Source organism: Aplysia californica, unplaced genomic scaffold (assembly GCF_000002075.1).
Source record: "Aplysia californica isolate F4 #8 unplaced genomic scaffold, AplCal3.0 scaffold00658, whole genome shotgun sequence".
Taxonomy (NCBI): domain Eukaryota; kingdom Metazoa; phylum Mollusca; class Gastropoda; order Aplysiida; family Aplysiidae; genus Aplysia; species Aplysia californica.
Genome location: NW_004797928.1, coordinates 43,451 through 60,179, shown reverse-complemented (window position 1 = coordinate 60,179; position 16,729 = coordinate 43,451). Strand labels below are relative to the sequence as shown.

At 39.1% G+C, this 16,729-nt stretch overlaps 1 protein-coding gene across 1 annotated transcript in view; it reads right to left on the bottom strand.

Moving 5' to 3' along the window:
- Window positions 1-11,064: 11,064 nt before the first annotated feature.
- The window catches only part of LOC101855595, a gene marked incomplete at its 5' end in the record, with an annotated part of 44,985 nt that continues 39,320 nt past the window's right edge, over window positions 11,065-16,729 (bottom strand). The window contains 4 exons of the mRNA XM_013087912.2: window positions 11,065-11,457; window positions 13,072-13,225; window positions 14,401-14,518; window positions 16,051-16,197. Coding sequence (XP_012943366.1) covers window positions 11,176-11,457; window positions 13,072-13,225; window positions 14,401-14,518; window positions 16,051-16,197 — 701 coding nt within the window. The remainder of the gene's footprint in view (window positions 11,458-13,071; window positions 13,226-14,400; window positions 14,519-16,050; window positions 16,198-16,729) is intronic.

Sequence of the window (16,729 nt, the reverse complement as noted above, 5' to 3'; positions counted from 1 at the left end):
ACACACACACACACACACACACACATGCACACACGGACGCACACACACACATACAAATGCACATACACACATACACACTCACACACACGCACGCATACACAAGTGCAAACGCACACAGGCACACACACATACACACCCCTCCATCTTATCATCCCACATACAACAACCTACGAGTTCAGCAGCCCGTTGATTCATTATGGTGGTTACGAGCGGGAGAGACACAGAAATAAAAGCAAGCCCAGCACATAAAAACCCAGAGGGAAGTATCGGACGAGGGGAACGGTTCAAATCTCCACCGGAGGTATGCGGGGAACAAAAGGCCGGCTTGATCCTCATTGGAAGTTGTTTACAGCAGTCCGGCAGCCTCGGTGAAGGGACGAGTCATCGCCTAGTCCAGGCCTCCCTGTCACAAAGCGGCAAGTCACTCGGCTAATTTGATAGGGGCAGCCGGACGGACGCACAGTCCCTTAACGACCAAACTAGTGAGGGGAAATGGATGCTGCTTCCAACTCGGTTGGTTAACTTTTATGACTCTACCTCTGCGACTTGAACGCCGTGGCTGTCAAGGTGTACGTCTTTGTATTAGGACAAAAGACGTCCAAAGTTTCCCACTCTGACTTAACGCCCATTTCATACTGCGGGTTGTGTTATAATTATTTCAGAGAAGGAGAGCTGTTGAATCTAATTTTGCTCTTCTTTTTAACTTACAGGAACATGCCACTGACAAGCAAGCAGTCACATCTCCCCTCCAATTAAACACATAAACACACACACACACACACACACACACACACACACACACACACACACACACACTCTAATTCATATATATATAGACGCACAAAAACACAGACAGAGAAATACACAGACAAATATATACAATTGTGCGTTAGGCAAATCAGAATCATCATGACAAACACAAAACACCAGTAAATTATAATATTATTGTTTTACTCATCCACATGTTCACAGCTCACTAGCAGTACGATCATACAAGCCATTTGCACAATAATTTAATTGAGAACGCTGAAAAACAAAACCTCAAACAAAGGTGTATCTAGTTTGGGAGGATGAGCGTGGAATCTCCACTTACTACTAATAAAATGGTCGACTAAAAGTATACTAATGTTTAAGAATTAAAATACCCCAAAACAAGCTCCCACATATTGTAATGATATAATATTATTATGGTTTGAATAATGAATAGACTTAGGATTTCATTTGGTTATCAAGAAGATAATGGGTTCACATATAATAACGTATTCTACCATTACTGTAAGTATTTTCATTAGTCTAAAGTCTAGATGTTTTGCTTCGTCCTCGAAACAAGTGAGGCTGGAGGAATGGAGTAGATTTAATAATGGCACAGGAATCAATACAAGGTACCAGTTCAAAAACTACGTAAGAGGTATCTAAAACATAGCCCCACTCCCATGGTCTACTCCTTATACAGGGTGCCCACTACGGCCTACGGACGGGATCTGCCGATCGGTCGCCTCAAAAAACAAACGTGTTTGTTTTCAGTTTCAGGCGACCGAGTCGGGCGATCAGCCCTATCTAGCCGTAGTGGGCACCCCGCATTAGAAATACACTGTTACGAACAAGTAAACAGATGAAAGAAATAAACAAATAAAACAATGTTGTTCTTCGTGCACAGTGAAATCAGGCGCATTATTCCACCCGTCAGGACATTTTAATTCATAAAAAAAAAAGTTTTGTGCTCAGCATCTTTTATGGTTATTTAAAAAGACATTTCTGTATGGATTTTTAAAATGGAGAAACGGTGATCAAAGGCATAACAATAAATGAATATACGCATTTGCAGTTTCAGAGAACACTCATGCTTTGGAAGCCCCCCTCTTTAGCGGCCGTTTTTGCAATAATGTTACCTCAGACACTAGGTGACCCCCCCCCCTTCTCCTTAAATCGCAAAAATATCGACTTCTATTCAAGACAGACGGATATTTTGCTCACCAAAGGCAAGGCAAATGAACAAGCTTTAAAATTATACCAGAGACCTAGCAATGTACACATGGCTAGGTCTCTGATGATACCAATATCTCCAGTTGTCTCAAAATTGGCGAGCGCCTGATTCCACCTTGCCGTAACACAAATAGAGGACACGATGTAAGAGACAACAACATTGTGGACTGAGTATTTGAGATAAAACAAAAAGGATCCACTTGTTCACAAACATTTTTGACCATACTCCAAGCAAAATTTTAAAGATCAATATTAAAAACAATATTTTTCCCTTTGCGTCCAAAATTTCCAAAGGGAATACCCTTTCAACTGTTGGCATAAATAATAAACTGACATCCTAAGACCAGATTTGATGTAATAGGATGTGATTTTTCTGAGATACTTGTCGTATTATTAGTCACAGAGGAAGCGAAAGCACACAGACAAATCTTCTCACGTTGGATCACGTTTGTCTTGTCTCATTTTATCTTACGACAACTCATCTAATCTTATTTAACCTCGTTTCCTATCTTATCTTATTCTGCCTTATCATACTTTATCTTATCTCAATTAACCAGGCACCTTACATACGAGGCACTTCTAATGACACAGCGTGCCCTGTGGTGTACTTGGTTTATTTGATATGTTCTCCTTTTGTGCGTTTTGGTGCACCCAAAGAGATGCTTTAATCTACAACCTCTGGGGATGCGCTTATTTCAGTGCGTGATTACCGCTAGCTTAGTTCTGTATTGTACTGACTTCACTTTTCCGTTGTGACGTAAACCACTGTGAGATTTCTGTTACCCGTCACGAGAAAAAACGGTTGGGGTTGAATTTTATGACATAATTTGATAATCAATCGCGTAAATATTCTTCTAGATTCTATTCATGAAGTCTACATTTCAAAGCTCCTCCTAGTCAAATTAGTGACGTCACGGAAAAAAAAGAATCTAAAATTCTTTGGTAAACCAGACGGGAATCGTATTGATTTTGAAAGGGAGTTTCCTTTTTTTCAAAGCCTTGACAACTGAGACAAAAACTTCCATAAGTCGGAAATTGAAGTCAGTAGCCTACAAGGTAACGCTCAGCATGAGACATTATTACAAGTATTCTCTCCGAGGGACCTTTAACAAGTTCTGCTCAATCGTTATATACTACTGCACCCAAACTTCGATTTTTTAGTTTTTAAAGGGTTACAGCATAAGATTGTTCTAACCCCCCCCCCCAAATAAAAAAAAGAAAAAAAGAAAAGAAAAGACACACACACAAACAAAAAAACCCGAACAGGAACGCCCTCAAAATAAAACTACAAGAAATAATGATAATAAAAAATAATTTAAAAACATTTTGTCTCAGTCCTGTTTTAGCGGAAAGTAAGTGAACCTCCCCCTCGCTTACACACGCACAAACATAATTCATTATAGGCATACTTTACCATACACACTTGCATGCACATTTTACACTGATACCCCCCCCCCCCCCCTTCCCCCCTTTCCAAACCCGAAGATACACACCCACAAACGCCTTCCAAGATTTGTTACCACTTGCAAAAAATAAATCCTCGTTTACATCCATTCATACCTTACACATCACAACAGAAGTTTCGGGCACAGAATTAAAACCTTATATCTGCAATGCCATACTATTGTAAATGTCACTTTCTGGCAGAAAAATAAAATAATACGAGTACTGTTTGCAATCTGAATGGAGGTATTGGTTTTAAATGGTGATATGATGGCGAATATTTCTCTTAGATTCTTGTTTTAACTTCTTACACATAAAGAAATACGTTAAAGAAAATATACGATAAAGGAAAAGAAAAGGAACAGGGAATCTCTAAGGCCAAACTCATGGTGCTGCTCGTCAGGTTCTGTGGTGGTGTAGCTAACAGTAAAAAGGGTAAAGAAAGAGGATGTATGAACAGTGCCACATTGGGGAAATCGAAAGGTTGTTCTTCGATATATGTAATGATACCATTTGATTTTTCTCACAAAAATTCTGTTCATGAAATGTACGTTTCAAAGAGTCAAATGAACAGGGATGGCTAGTGCCTCTATAAATAAATTATTAATGGTGAGTCAAATGGCGGCACAAAACATCCTTTCGATTTCGACAACGTAATTACATCTGTTCCACACCCTATAAAGATACACAGAATTTGGTTACAAATCACAGAAAAAGGAAAACAAGCCCTTGGAGCTGCACTAAGAACAAACTCGTCAACTACAGATATGCGAAAGAATTCATTCCCCATTCGAAATCACGGAGTTTGAAAAATTATAAGTATACTTATGAATGCAGCGCCTTCGCATTTTTTGATGACGTCTTCACCAGGTATACATAAAACGTCCTCTCGCATTCGTGAATTAATGTTCGCTTAGCTGATGATGTCGCAAACAGTTGTTGTTAAATTGCAATGGGGCAACATAGATAAACGTTTATTATCTGGAGCACGGTAGATCAGCCTTACTTTTTTCTGTGAGACTCCAGTTATCCCCAAAATCTGAACAACAATAAAATTTCGTTCTAAAGACTGGATTTTTCCTATCAGTAAGTGTCTACCTCTTTCCTAGAATTGACCTCGAGCGTTGATTCTGGTGAAGTAAACCTTAGAACGAAAAAAATAATCTTTCAAGGAGTAAAGATGCTTTTCAGAGGCTCATTGACAATATTTCATTATGTTATTTTCCTTTCCTGAAATTGAAAAAAAGATTTAAAAAACAGCGTTGTCCATCCCTCACAGACAGCTGCTAGAAACAATTTCTTTTTCTGTACAATGCACAGCAGTCTGTTCGGAGAACAGAACAATCTACCAGGAAGAGTATAACTAATGTTGATAATAAATATGTACATTCAACAAACTATGAAATCTTTAGGAATCAAGATGATAACATTGTTCTATAGCCTGTGCCGACCTCTTGATGATCTGGACTACGTGAGTGAAATGTAACGCTTTATGGAAATAACATTAACAAAGTGTGTTGACGAGAAATTTGTCAGTGGGACTGATACTCTATAGGATATATTATTATAATTATACATACTGTTTCAGAGAGATATTCACATGTTTGTGTTTAAAGTAAAATAAAAAAACAAACCCACTCACGTTTAAATACCAGTTGAAAAAGAGAACCGTACGTGTCTATCACTGTTGGCTTTAGAATTTGGATCGTTTGGTCAATTTGGAGACAGCTGGTCAATCAACATTGGCCGTTAAGTAAGAAGTGGTTGTAAGGTTTGAACAAAAAGCAGAAAGCTCTGATTCAACCTTACACTTACACTTCCTATAGGACCGTGTTAGGCAGACAGGGAGCCTTGAATGAAAGCTCCCCCATAAAAACTTGATAGAAATTCCAATCTCGGAAAACAAGTTGTATTTAGTACGGTATCAACTGAGCTAATTGCGAATAATTATGATTCGTTCAATAAAAATGAAGATGGGAGAGTCGCAATCGCTTGGGGTGAGCGGGAAGTTTTTGTTTGGTTAAAACGGGTCAACGAGAACAGAGCATAGTAAGGAATAGATATAATATTATTGGGATTGAGAACATTGTGTCATATTCGCAGAAGTGAGATAAGATATACTGTAGTTATAAATTGAAAGGTGAAGATACGCTAGGAGAGGAAAACACTGGCCCAGGATCTTAACTTCTATGCCATGTGCAGGTAAATTGAGCCATGGCATGTTGGAATCAGGCGCTCGTCAATGTTAAGGCGAGTGAATTATTTGTATTTTCTTAACGCTTGTTCATTTATCTTGCCTTTGATGAAACAACCATTTTTTATTTTTCTTGAATACAAGTCGAAATATTTTCGACTGAAGGAGGTGGGGTCACATAGTTTTAGAGGTAAAATAAGCCAGAAAATGGCTGCCAAAGCGTTGTTATTTCCTTAGCTAGAGAGTCTGTGGAAACAGAATATTATGTACTTTTTGTGACTTTAATCAAGCTTTTTTCCTCAGCACAATCCACAGAGAAATATGATCGTTATGGACATGAAAAATAATTGAATAGAAATTCCGAAACCAGCTGAAAAATGCAAATTTCTTTACTTTCATTATTTTGACGAGCGCCTAATTTTACCTCGCTACTTTACAAATTAAGTTTTGCTGGACTAGGCGCTGAAGAGAAAAATTTGCCTACCACTGTTACCAGTCTATTCCATCCATAACACCTGTGGGTTTTTTTTTTTGGGGGGGGGTGACGAGTAGGGCGATCAGGGGCTGACCAGTTTGCCACAGGACAAACTACGGAGGGTCACGTGCCCAGTTTGTCACAATTTCATTTAATTATTTGAGTATTGATGACAGTCATAATTACAGCACTTTAACACTGTTTATTCTCCACCTTCAAAGTGGTGGTGTAGAGATAGTCCCTCTAAAAAGTCAATTCAGCTTGTGTTGTTCAATATTTCTTCCTTTATGTATGCAAATCAAAGTAAATTATAAATACTCTGTAAAATTTCATCAATAAATGTTCTTTCATTACAAATAATAATAAAAATGAAATTCAATTCATACAATCAATCAATCATTAATTTTCATTTTTTGAGAGTGTCATAGATAACTTCCATCATGTAGGGCAGGGGTCCAGGCCTGTGACAAACTGGCATGCTTTCGTGTTTGGGTGCTTTGGTACATGATGTAACGTTACAAGTTTCTATGGGAGTTCGTTTTTTTTTATGCGTGCACACGAACTCATTCTAAGGTATACCGTTTACGTGGGTGCGCTTTCTTGTGAATTAATTACTTAAACCTGTTTTGTAGGTTTGTGTCTTGAGTGGCTTTTCACGAGTGCATAAATTAATATAATTATATGTAGATGTAGTAAGGGTGTGCTGGAGATAGGTGTACAGAAAATTCCGTACAGTAATGATTACTTAAGTCCAAAACCACAGGATCCATATTAAAACGTGAAGAGGAGGTCATACATAACTTAAAAAGACAAAGCCTTTACGATCTCTCCGGTCATTAGGTAGATCTAGAGTAAATATAAGGGCTTAGGGTGGAATCGGTGAAGACATATCGGGGTTTGTTCATCTCGTACTGACGTTATGGGGGGTTAGTGTGTGCTCGGATGAGATCTGCTCCTTCTTTCCTGTCAAATATATATATAAATACACACGTAGCTTCCTTGTCTCTCCTCTTTTTTGTGTTTGTTACTCTCTTGTAAAACCTATAATCTTCGGCACTTATATGACCTAATCGTGTTGCAAGAGCCTTGAAACTCTAACTAAAACTAAATACACGGGTGTTTTTTTAAAACGCAAAATGCTTGTGTAGGTTGTTTAAAGGAAGAAGAGCTGGACGTTAAAAAAAGAGCTCGATTGCCCTGTTCCATACGACTCCACCCCCACCCCCTCTCTGAAAAAAAGAACCCTTTGAGTTTTCAGTAGGACCCAGAGGATAAGATATGGTAGTAATGTGTGAACTTTAGGTTGAAGACACGTACCAATTTTTCTTCTGCCGTCTAATCAAAACAAGAAATGCCCGCGGATGAACACAATATCTCAAACAGAACCTGTCCACAGACTGCTTAGTACTACTCAGAAAGATTATGCATTTAACGAGATCAGTTGTATATTATGCCTTAGCCCTCTTTCTTATATTTTGGATGTTTGCGTAGAGTATTCGAGACATCAAATGTGTCGGTATCAAACAATAATAATAATAATAATATAAATAGCCAGCCTATAAGAAAATATATTCATTATCGTTACCAAATCAGTGATGGAAACAAATCTCAAAGATAATTCAATCTAATACAAAAGACAGAAGGAAAAAGGAGCTCTCTACAACCACTAGCTCCACTGAAAAAGGTACTTTCCGTAATATGGGATGACGAGACGTTACGATGGTGCCGATATCGAAAGGAATGATGAGCCCTAAGCGACGTCATGCGGCTTCTTGATCTCTCGAGAATCAAGCTTAGGCCTAGTTCTCAATGAGTCTCAGCGTCGAATGACGTGACATGACTTTCAACAATGACAAATCATATCATGCACATACCCTTTTAGCAGTATAGGCAACAACAGATTAGACATGAATGCATAGAGGAATAGTTTTGCAACCTGGCCCAATTCGTTCAACATTGTTTACCCAGCCCCAGGCCGAAGACCCAGCTGATGCCGTGCAGACAAGAAAGACAATCATCGCCACATAAAGTAGAAGTGACATGATCAGTTTTGGGGCACTACAAATTACTACTAAGAGATTTCACACAACCAAAATGAAGGAGGCATTTAACTGTGGGCCATATTTAAATAATAGCGTATAAAGGAACTTTAGAGCAACCAGATCTGGTGGAAAATAGCAGGTAATCACTCTTGCACACGGTCATACCGGAAGTAATTTTTTGTTAATCGAGTGCATCCATGGAGAACTGTTTCATTTGGGTTTAGAATTACGTTTCTGAATTACTCTATGTCAAAGATAGTAAATAACAAGATGGGCCACTCAGCCAAAAAAGTGTCCGCAGGAAGTATGCTCTTTGCTTCAGATGGCGCTGCAGTCTGTTTTGAAGCTCTCTTTCGTTTTTCCAGAAGAAGAATAGGAATAGCACCTCCTTGCATGCGCAGATCGACTGCTGTTCATCAGCAGTTCGGGTTCGTTGAGTATGGAGTTTTAGTTTTTAAAAATTTTAATGACCTCTCGCCTTTCATTCTAAAGTCAAATTAAACGAAGAAAATAATCACCCTTTCCTCCGGAAGAGGTTTTTTGTCAGCGTAACCATTAAAAAAAAGCGTTCTTCCGAAGGAGATTAAAAGTAGTTCTAAACTCCTTGGTTCTTCCGAAATTCATTCAAAAACTTGCTAGTTTCACTTTGATTTTTAAAAACTCAAGTAGGATAACTCTGTTCGCTAAAGATGCGCTTTTGCGAAGAGTGCGCCACCGAATTTTGAGGACACTTTTTTAATTGGCTCAAAGAGAGAAGTGGTCCCTCTTGTTATGTAGACTCTTTGTCTATTAGCGGCAACGAGTATGATAATATTGTCTTTTGATTACCAACCACCCCACCCCCACCTTAAACCCCATAAAATCTGTCTTTTTAAGTGTCTCAAAACTACGGAACTGTTTAGACCAGGCTTCGCTGAGTGTGATTTGTTACGTAAAAATTAAGAAGTTTACGCTACCCTGTCAAAAGAGTACTAGCTAGAACATCATTCATCAAGTTTATCCTTTAGAACCTAAAGGGTATGAACACAGGGGACGTCATAGTGTTGAAATCTTGCAGCGATAGTCATTTGATATCAAAGTAGCATGGTAACTTAGCATTTTGATGTCGAAAAAACAGCATTGCCTGCACACCCCATAATGATCATAGCCCCAGGACCTAGTCATTTATCAGAATTGGAGTATATTAATTCAACTCTCGGGGTTTATTGTTTCTTGTGTGTCATGTCCCAGTTAGAGGCCAAAATTATATGACTAGGTAGTGGCGGTTTCGAAATCAGACCAAGCCACCTTAGCTCTTGTGTTCATGATGAAGACCCCCCCCCCCCCAAAAAAAAAAAAAAAAAAAAAAAAATCCACCATACTACCAAAGAGTGCATTTCTATATTTCTCAGGGACAAAACTAAAAGGAGAAGAAAAAACGGTCTGTTTTATTTTACAATGTAGATCTATTTATCGAGTGAGAGTTCTCAGCGATTATCATTATCCAAGCTCGAAACAGCACTCAGGGAGTTCCAGGGTGCCTTGAAAGTCGAAGTAAACTTCGTGCTGTTGAGGCTAGAGAGGTGAGCAGAGTAAGCCGGATTCCCCCTAAGGACTTCTCTGTTGACATCCACCCCTTGGCGCTCATAATAAATATGACCTTGTGCAGTTGCGAGCACCGTAAAACCCTACTAGAACTATACAAACGAACAGACAATTTAATTCATTTCTGATAACGGATGACATTTCAACAATCACTCAAGCTAATAAAATTACAGTCTGTCACGCAGTCTGACACAGAAACGTTGTGAAACAGTCAGACAAACATGCAAACAATCTGACAGACTGGCATGCAGTCATGGGGTGAGTCCAAAGAGGTTATATTTAAGACTAGTGTTCCTGGCAGTGATGTCGATCTCGTGAACAAACGGGGATTGCGTGTGCCCACTCTGGGACGCTGAACCTCAAGGGCAAAAACGCAGTTCAACAGACGGGTGAGTACTTTTCGAGACCCACATGGAGGCGTATCGGTGATCTTTGGAGGAAATCTACAAGCTTGCACTGAAATATAGGGGGGGGGGGGGGCGGGGCGCAGGGTGGTGTTTAATATACTAGAACTCTTGAGAAGAGTGACAAGGGCTAAGGTTGTTCAGGTAAACGGGGGCAAGCCGGCCATGCCGATGAGGGTAAGAAGGGCCCCCATGTCAGACACGTGTGACGTCACTGCTGCGAGCTCTAGTATTATATATATAACCTCTTTGGGTGAGTCTAACATGCAGTCCCATTCTGCAGTTTGACGCAGCAGTAGGCTAGCCCAGCAGTACGGAAGTCGTCGCTGAATGAAGTAAGTGTTCCAAAGCACGGACGTAAAACACACCAAAAAATGGGCAGACTTTGTCGTGAATAAGTCAGTGTGACCCGGAGATAAGAGGCAGCATCGTCGTGGTGTTGTTGTGGCGCTCAGAACAGTCCTCTTCCAAGGAATGGAGGTATGGCGAATGATCACAAGGGCTGAAGGTAAAAAGACGTCACTAGAACATCGTAGCTAGTTGGGGGAAATGTAAGAATAAGAATAAAAAAGAATAAGTATAATAAGAAGAAAAAATGTAAAAAGAATAAGAATATCATAATGATTTTTATAATAACAATTATAAGGTAAAAATAAATTGATAATAAAATAAAGAGGATAATGAAAATAATGATAATAATATAATAATAATAAAAATGATAATAGATATCTACTACTAATAATAGTAATAATAATAATATTAATAATATTAATTGTAATAATAACAACAATAATAATAGTAATAATGATAATAAAAAAAATAACAGTAATAATAATAATATAATAATAATAATAATAATAATAATAATAATAATAATAGTAATAATAATAATAATAATAATAATAATATTAATAAGAACAATAATTTTACTAACAACAACAGAACAATGTTGAGTGATTCGTCATAATAATAAGAATAATAATATGTCCCCAAAAATCATCTTCCTCATCACGGGATGAGGAGGAGGAGGACGGGGAGGGGGGCGATCCATCATACATTGCTCTCATCCTCCTCCACTCCTCCGGACCTCTTTCTGCTGTCCCGGTTATTGTCTCTCCTCCCCCCGCTCCCGCCCCGGTCTCGATCTATGCGGCATGTGTCCGGGGGCATGCGCTCTACCAGCACGGCCGTCCCGCCTGCGGGCACGGGGCTCAAGGGGTGGGCGTTGACCACTGTAAGAGGGCCGGAGGGCGAGCCCACTAGGGCGTTGGTGGGCGGTCTGGTGGTCTTGGGCTGGGGCTTGAGGCACTGGACCAAGTTCACGATCTCGCCCTGGATATAGGAGATAGAATAATAAGTTACGATGAGATCCTTTGTTTATATAAGATGGGAAACTCCCTATACTGCTCATAATATAGTATTATGGGATGTTCTCTGGATAGGAGATAGTATAAGATACGATGGGATCTTCTGCTGATATTAATAGAATGGAAACTCTCCCTACATAGGAGAAAGAATAAGATACGATGAGACCTTTTATTCACTTCCGAAGGGATACTCCCTGGATGTGATATAAAATGAGATTCGATGAGATCTTCTGTTCATAATAAAAGATGGAAGGTTCCCTGGAAAGGAGATAGAAGAAGAGACAAAGAGACATTTTCTATTATCTATTTGTGGTGGCCGAATTTTGCTATTCAAAAGGCTTTTTAATGGCTGCATCGATCGACATGCGGTTTTCGCCAAAAAAATTGTTTAAAATATTCTCCAGATCATGGCGCCCTTGGTTTTTTCAGTTTTGAGACAGTTTTGCTGCAAAAAGCTAAATTTCTTTATTTCGCCGATCGCTTTTGTAGGCCGACGCTTCTGTCTCAGAAATTTTAGAAAATCCGGAAGTGATATTTTGCGAGGCGCATTTTGTTTTGAGAGTTTAGATTTAGACTTTCTAATTTTTTGCATCTCTCAAGATTTATTTCCCCATTCCAGTAGAGTGTAAATATAGTAGGCCAATGACTTTCAGTTGATGTTAATGCACGGATCATTCCTTTCATCGAAAGGGGGCCCAGCTAGTGTTTATATAAGATGGGATACTCCCAGTGAAGGAGATGGAATGAGATACGATGAGATCTACTGCTCATATAAGAAGGAAGGTTCCCTGGATAGTAGATAGAATAAGATGCGATGAGGTCTTCTGCTTACATTATAAAGATTTGATGAGATCTTCTGATGGAACAGTACAGAAAGAAAGCCTGCAAGATCTCTGGATAATTATGATTTTATAAGAATTCATGAAATGTATAAGATCACAAGTATGAAAAGATAAACATTATTATAAACGATGAATCACACTCCCTTTCTACACAAATTTTAAGATCATCTTATCTCATCTTAACTCATCTTAACTTATCTTATCTTATCTTATCTTGATCTTATCTTGATCTTATCTTGATCTTATCTTATCTTATCTTAAGATGAGATGAGAGATTGGCAATTGTCTGGTAAAATATAGTAAAACCCAAGGTTAAATAGTGTGACCTGTATGATGGCCAGGGCTTCGCACGACGTTGCATAGCGCCTTCTGGTTCTTGAGCTAAGAGTTAGTTTAGTTTTCAGTCTTAGTAGAGTTTTTAACGACGCTCGCAACTGCATAATAAGGTCATATGAGCGCCATGAGTTAAGAGTTGTTACAAGAGAGTAACAAACATAAAAACGAAGAAGGGGAGATATGGAAGATAGATGTTTGATAGGAAAGAAGAAGCAAACCACACCAGAGCACCCGCCAACCATGAGGGTGGGTACCTTGAGCTAAGAGAAGAGCAGATGATTACATTGAGATAAGATGAGATTAGACGAGAGATGATTAGATTAAGATGAGATGAGAGATTGACGAATGCCTGGTATAATGCATGTATAGGCCTAGTAAAATCCACGGTTAAGTAGTGTGACCTGTATGTTTGCCAGGGCTTGCACGACGTTGCATAGCGCCTTCTGGTTCTCCGCCATCAGACGTCGTATGAACTCCACGTCGTCCTGGAGCCGGTTCGTCTCTTTATGGTTGGCCTGTAGTTGCTGGAGCCTCATGTCCAACAGCTTTTGAGACCTGGGGGTGGGCGAGGGAAAACAGTACAGGAGATTTTGGTTTATTCATAGAGTATTGCCACTTGGACAGAAGTTTGACAAAGCCTCATGTCTAACAGCTTCTGAAACCTGGGGTGGGGGAGGGAAGAGAAACAGTACATGATTTGTTTGTTTATTCAGAGAGTATTACAGTTCTGCGACTCGGACAGAAGTTGAACAAAGTCTCATGTCTAATAGCTTCTGAGACATGGGGTTGTAGAGGTGAAAACAAACAGTACATGATTTGTTTTTGTTTATTCAGAGAGTATTACAGTATTGCAACTCGGACAGAAGTTTGAAAAAGCTTCATGTCTAATAGTTTCTGAGACCTGGAGTTGTCGAAGGAAAACAAACAGTTTATGATTTTTGTGTGTGGTTTATTCAGAGAGTATTACAGTATTACGACTCAGACAGAAGTTTGACAAAGCTTCATGTTTAATAGCTTCTGAGATCTGGGGTCGGCAAGGGAAAACAATGCATGATTGTCTGTTGGTCTATTCAGAAAGCATTACGACTCGGGCAGAAGTTGAACAAAGTCTTATTTCGTACGGTTATAACCGAGAATATTTATATTACAGAGTTAAAGATAGGGTGTCATCAAGTGATAGATAGATAGACAGATAGATATAAGATAGACAGATAGATAAATAGGTAGACAGACAGACAGACAGATAGATAGATAGATAGACAGATAGACAGACAGACAGATAAATAGATAGATAGATAGATAGATAGATAGATAGATAGATAGATAGATAGATAGATATAGATAGACAGAAAGATAGATAGATAGAGATAGAATATCAAGCAGTGTGTGAATGTCAAACAAAACTCCAAAAACTTGAATCTGTGTATTTACATATGATTAATTTGTACGTATTCTTTCAACGCAATAAATTTGTAAAAAGTGCCCTCTCCAGTTGCCCCATTAACCACTTATAAGTATAGGCCCCAGCTAATACAGGTAAGGAAGAAGAACACCCCAAAACACAGGAAAAAAGTGGGTGTGGGGGCAGGGGTGTAGGGGGTGCGGTAGGTGGGAATGGTCACCGAAAAGAGCAGTGAGGTTGAAATGAAAGTTACTACTAAAAATAATGGTAATATCAGGACAACTGTAGGGTAAACTTACCTATTGTGACTCTCTCTCTAGTATCTTACCTTTGTATTGCATCGAGCTGTGGTATTGCTAACGTGGTTGCAATAGGAACATTCGCAGAAGAAGTCCGGCGGCCGTGCCCTCTTGAGCCACCTTTCCTCTTGTACGATTTGTTGAAACCTGTAAGGTGCAACGTGCTATTAGTAAGAGAACATTCATATTATGGTTATCATCTCTATAAACCTGGAATGTCACACGTTACATCAAAGGGTGATGGTTTCCTATTTCCAGCCATCTTCTTGTTCTACAAAAAAACCCAACAAGATTGCAACAGAGTCATTTGAGCGTGTATTTGTACTATACAAATGTTATCTAGTATTGTAATTGCCTTTAGTTTTCTCATTTTCTCATCACCTTTGTCGTTATGATTAAACTAGCAGGGTCCCCTTTCAATGAAAGGAATGATCGGTGCCTTAATATCAACTGAAAGTCATTGGCCTACTATATTTACACTCTACTGGAATGGAACATTAAATCCTGAAAGATGCACAAAATTAGAAGGTTAAGGTATAGTGATGTATAGATTGATTCTCTATTTCGCTTTCATGGTTGTACACTCCAGAATTTCAAAGGTGTGGAAACAGTGCGTACGGCTATTAAACGGAAACCTCACTTGTTTACAATGGCGTCTTAGAAGACATACTTTCCCAAGATTAGATCTAAACGAAACTAATGAAAAACTGAAAATTAAACTACAGTGACTTCAGGCTCCCCAATAGAACTGTGCACCCTTTAAATGATTCTGAACCACCATTAACTTTGTCAAATTCGAAAGTTAAGTTGTTTCAAAATTTTAGGTGGCGAAAGTGACGGACTTTCAAAAATTAATAGAATATGTATAGATAGGTGTCAATGACAGCATTATTGTCAACATGCATATCACCACCCTCGCTTTAAAAAAATCTCTCAAATGTCGTTGTTTGTGTCACCATACAATCAATTACAAAGTGGTATAATAATGTCAAAGTCCAAATTACAACTAATCAGGTGGTTTGGACACGTTATGAGAATGGGACTAGAACAACCAGCTTCTCGATGCATCCAAATAAACAGGAAGAACAGACAATAATAGACAGCATTTGTATAGCGGAAATTCCCGTGCAACAGCAAGCTCTATGCGCTTTACACAATCGATACTATTACTATTACCCCAGTAGCAGAAATGATAGTATTCAGAAAAAATCTCAACTTCGTGGATAGCATCCAGGTAAGATACAGATGGATCGATAGAGCCAAAGAGACTCCCCAAAGGCACACAATGACGATAAAAAAAATCATACACTTGGTCTATGTGATGAAAACCTCACCAAAATCTTCAAAAATACATTCACGTCATTCTACGATCACCTAAGTCAGTTCTCAAAGGTTTCAGATACAGCTGTTACTAAAAATAAAGGCATCATGGGGCATCTTACAAGGATATAGTGTCGTGTTATTTCTTTATTTCTTTCTCAGCTTTTAATTAAAAAAAATAACGAGTACTGAAGTCATGGTTCTAATTTGGGAGCTGTCTTTTTATGAAATTTTCTAAACACTTCCAAATAAAAAAAAAGACAACAAAAGACAAAATAAACAACAACAAAAAAAGACAGAAAATGACTTGTGCGACCGTGAATGTCGCTGGCCATGAAAATTATGTCTCGTGAACCTACTTGACTTGGGGTCATCCTCCTCCTCTGGTATAGGGGGCGTGGCGTAAGGTATCCGGCTGGGCGTTTCCGGAACTGGAGGGGGTGGGCCGTCCTGCGGCTCCCAAATTTCCACCTCCTCGGCTCTGATATTCCCATGACCTTCTTTAACTGACGGAGAACCAAGCGAAAGATTTAGTGGGGGAGTAGACAATGGGGGAGGAGAAGAAGGGAGAGGTTGGGGAAGGAGAGGGGTTGGGAGGGTTGGTGACAGGCGAGGAGTTAAGAGGTTACAACACAAACGATTACAACTTGTCATAATACATGTGCGCAAAATATAACATTGTAAGCCAGTGCGTTAAAGCAATTACATGTACGGATGTTTCAGTGTGTTTAAATGTGTTTGCATAAAATGTGAGTGTCAGACACATTACTTCTTAAAAAGTAATAAAGGGGCAGAGACAGACAGACAAACAGAGAGAGAGAAGGAGATAGATAGATAGAGAGAGAGAGAGAAGGAGAGAGAGAAAGAGAGAGAGAGAGAGAGAGAGAGAGAGAGGTGTAAAGAGAGATAGAAAGAGAGACAGAGAGAGAGAAAGAGATAGAGATATAAATAGATAGATGGATAGATGAAGAGAGAGAAAGAGAGAAAGAGAGAGAAAGAGACAGAGAGAGAAAGAGAGACAGGGAGAGAGAGAGAGAG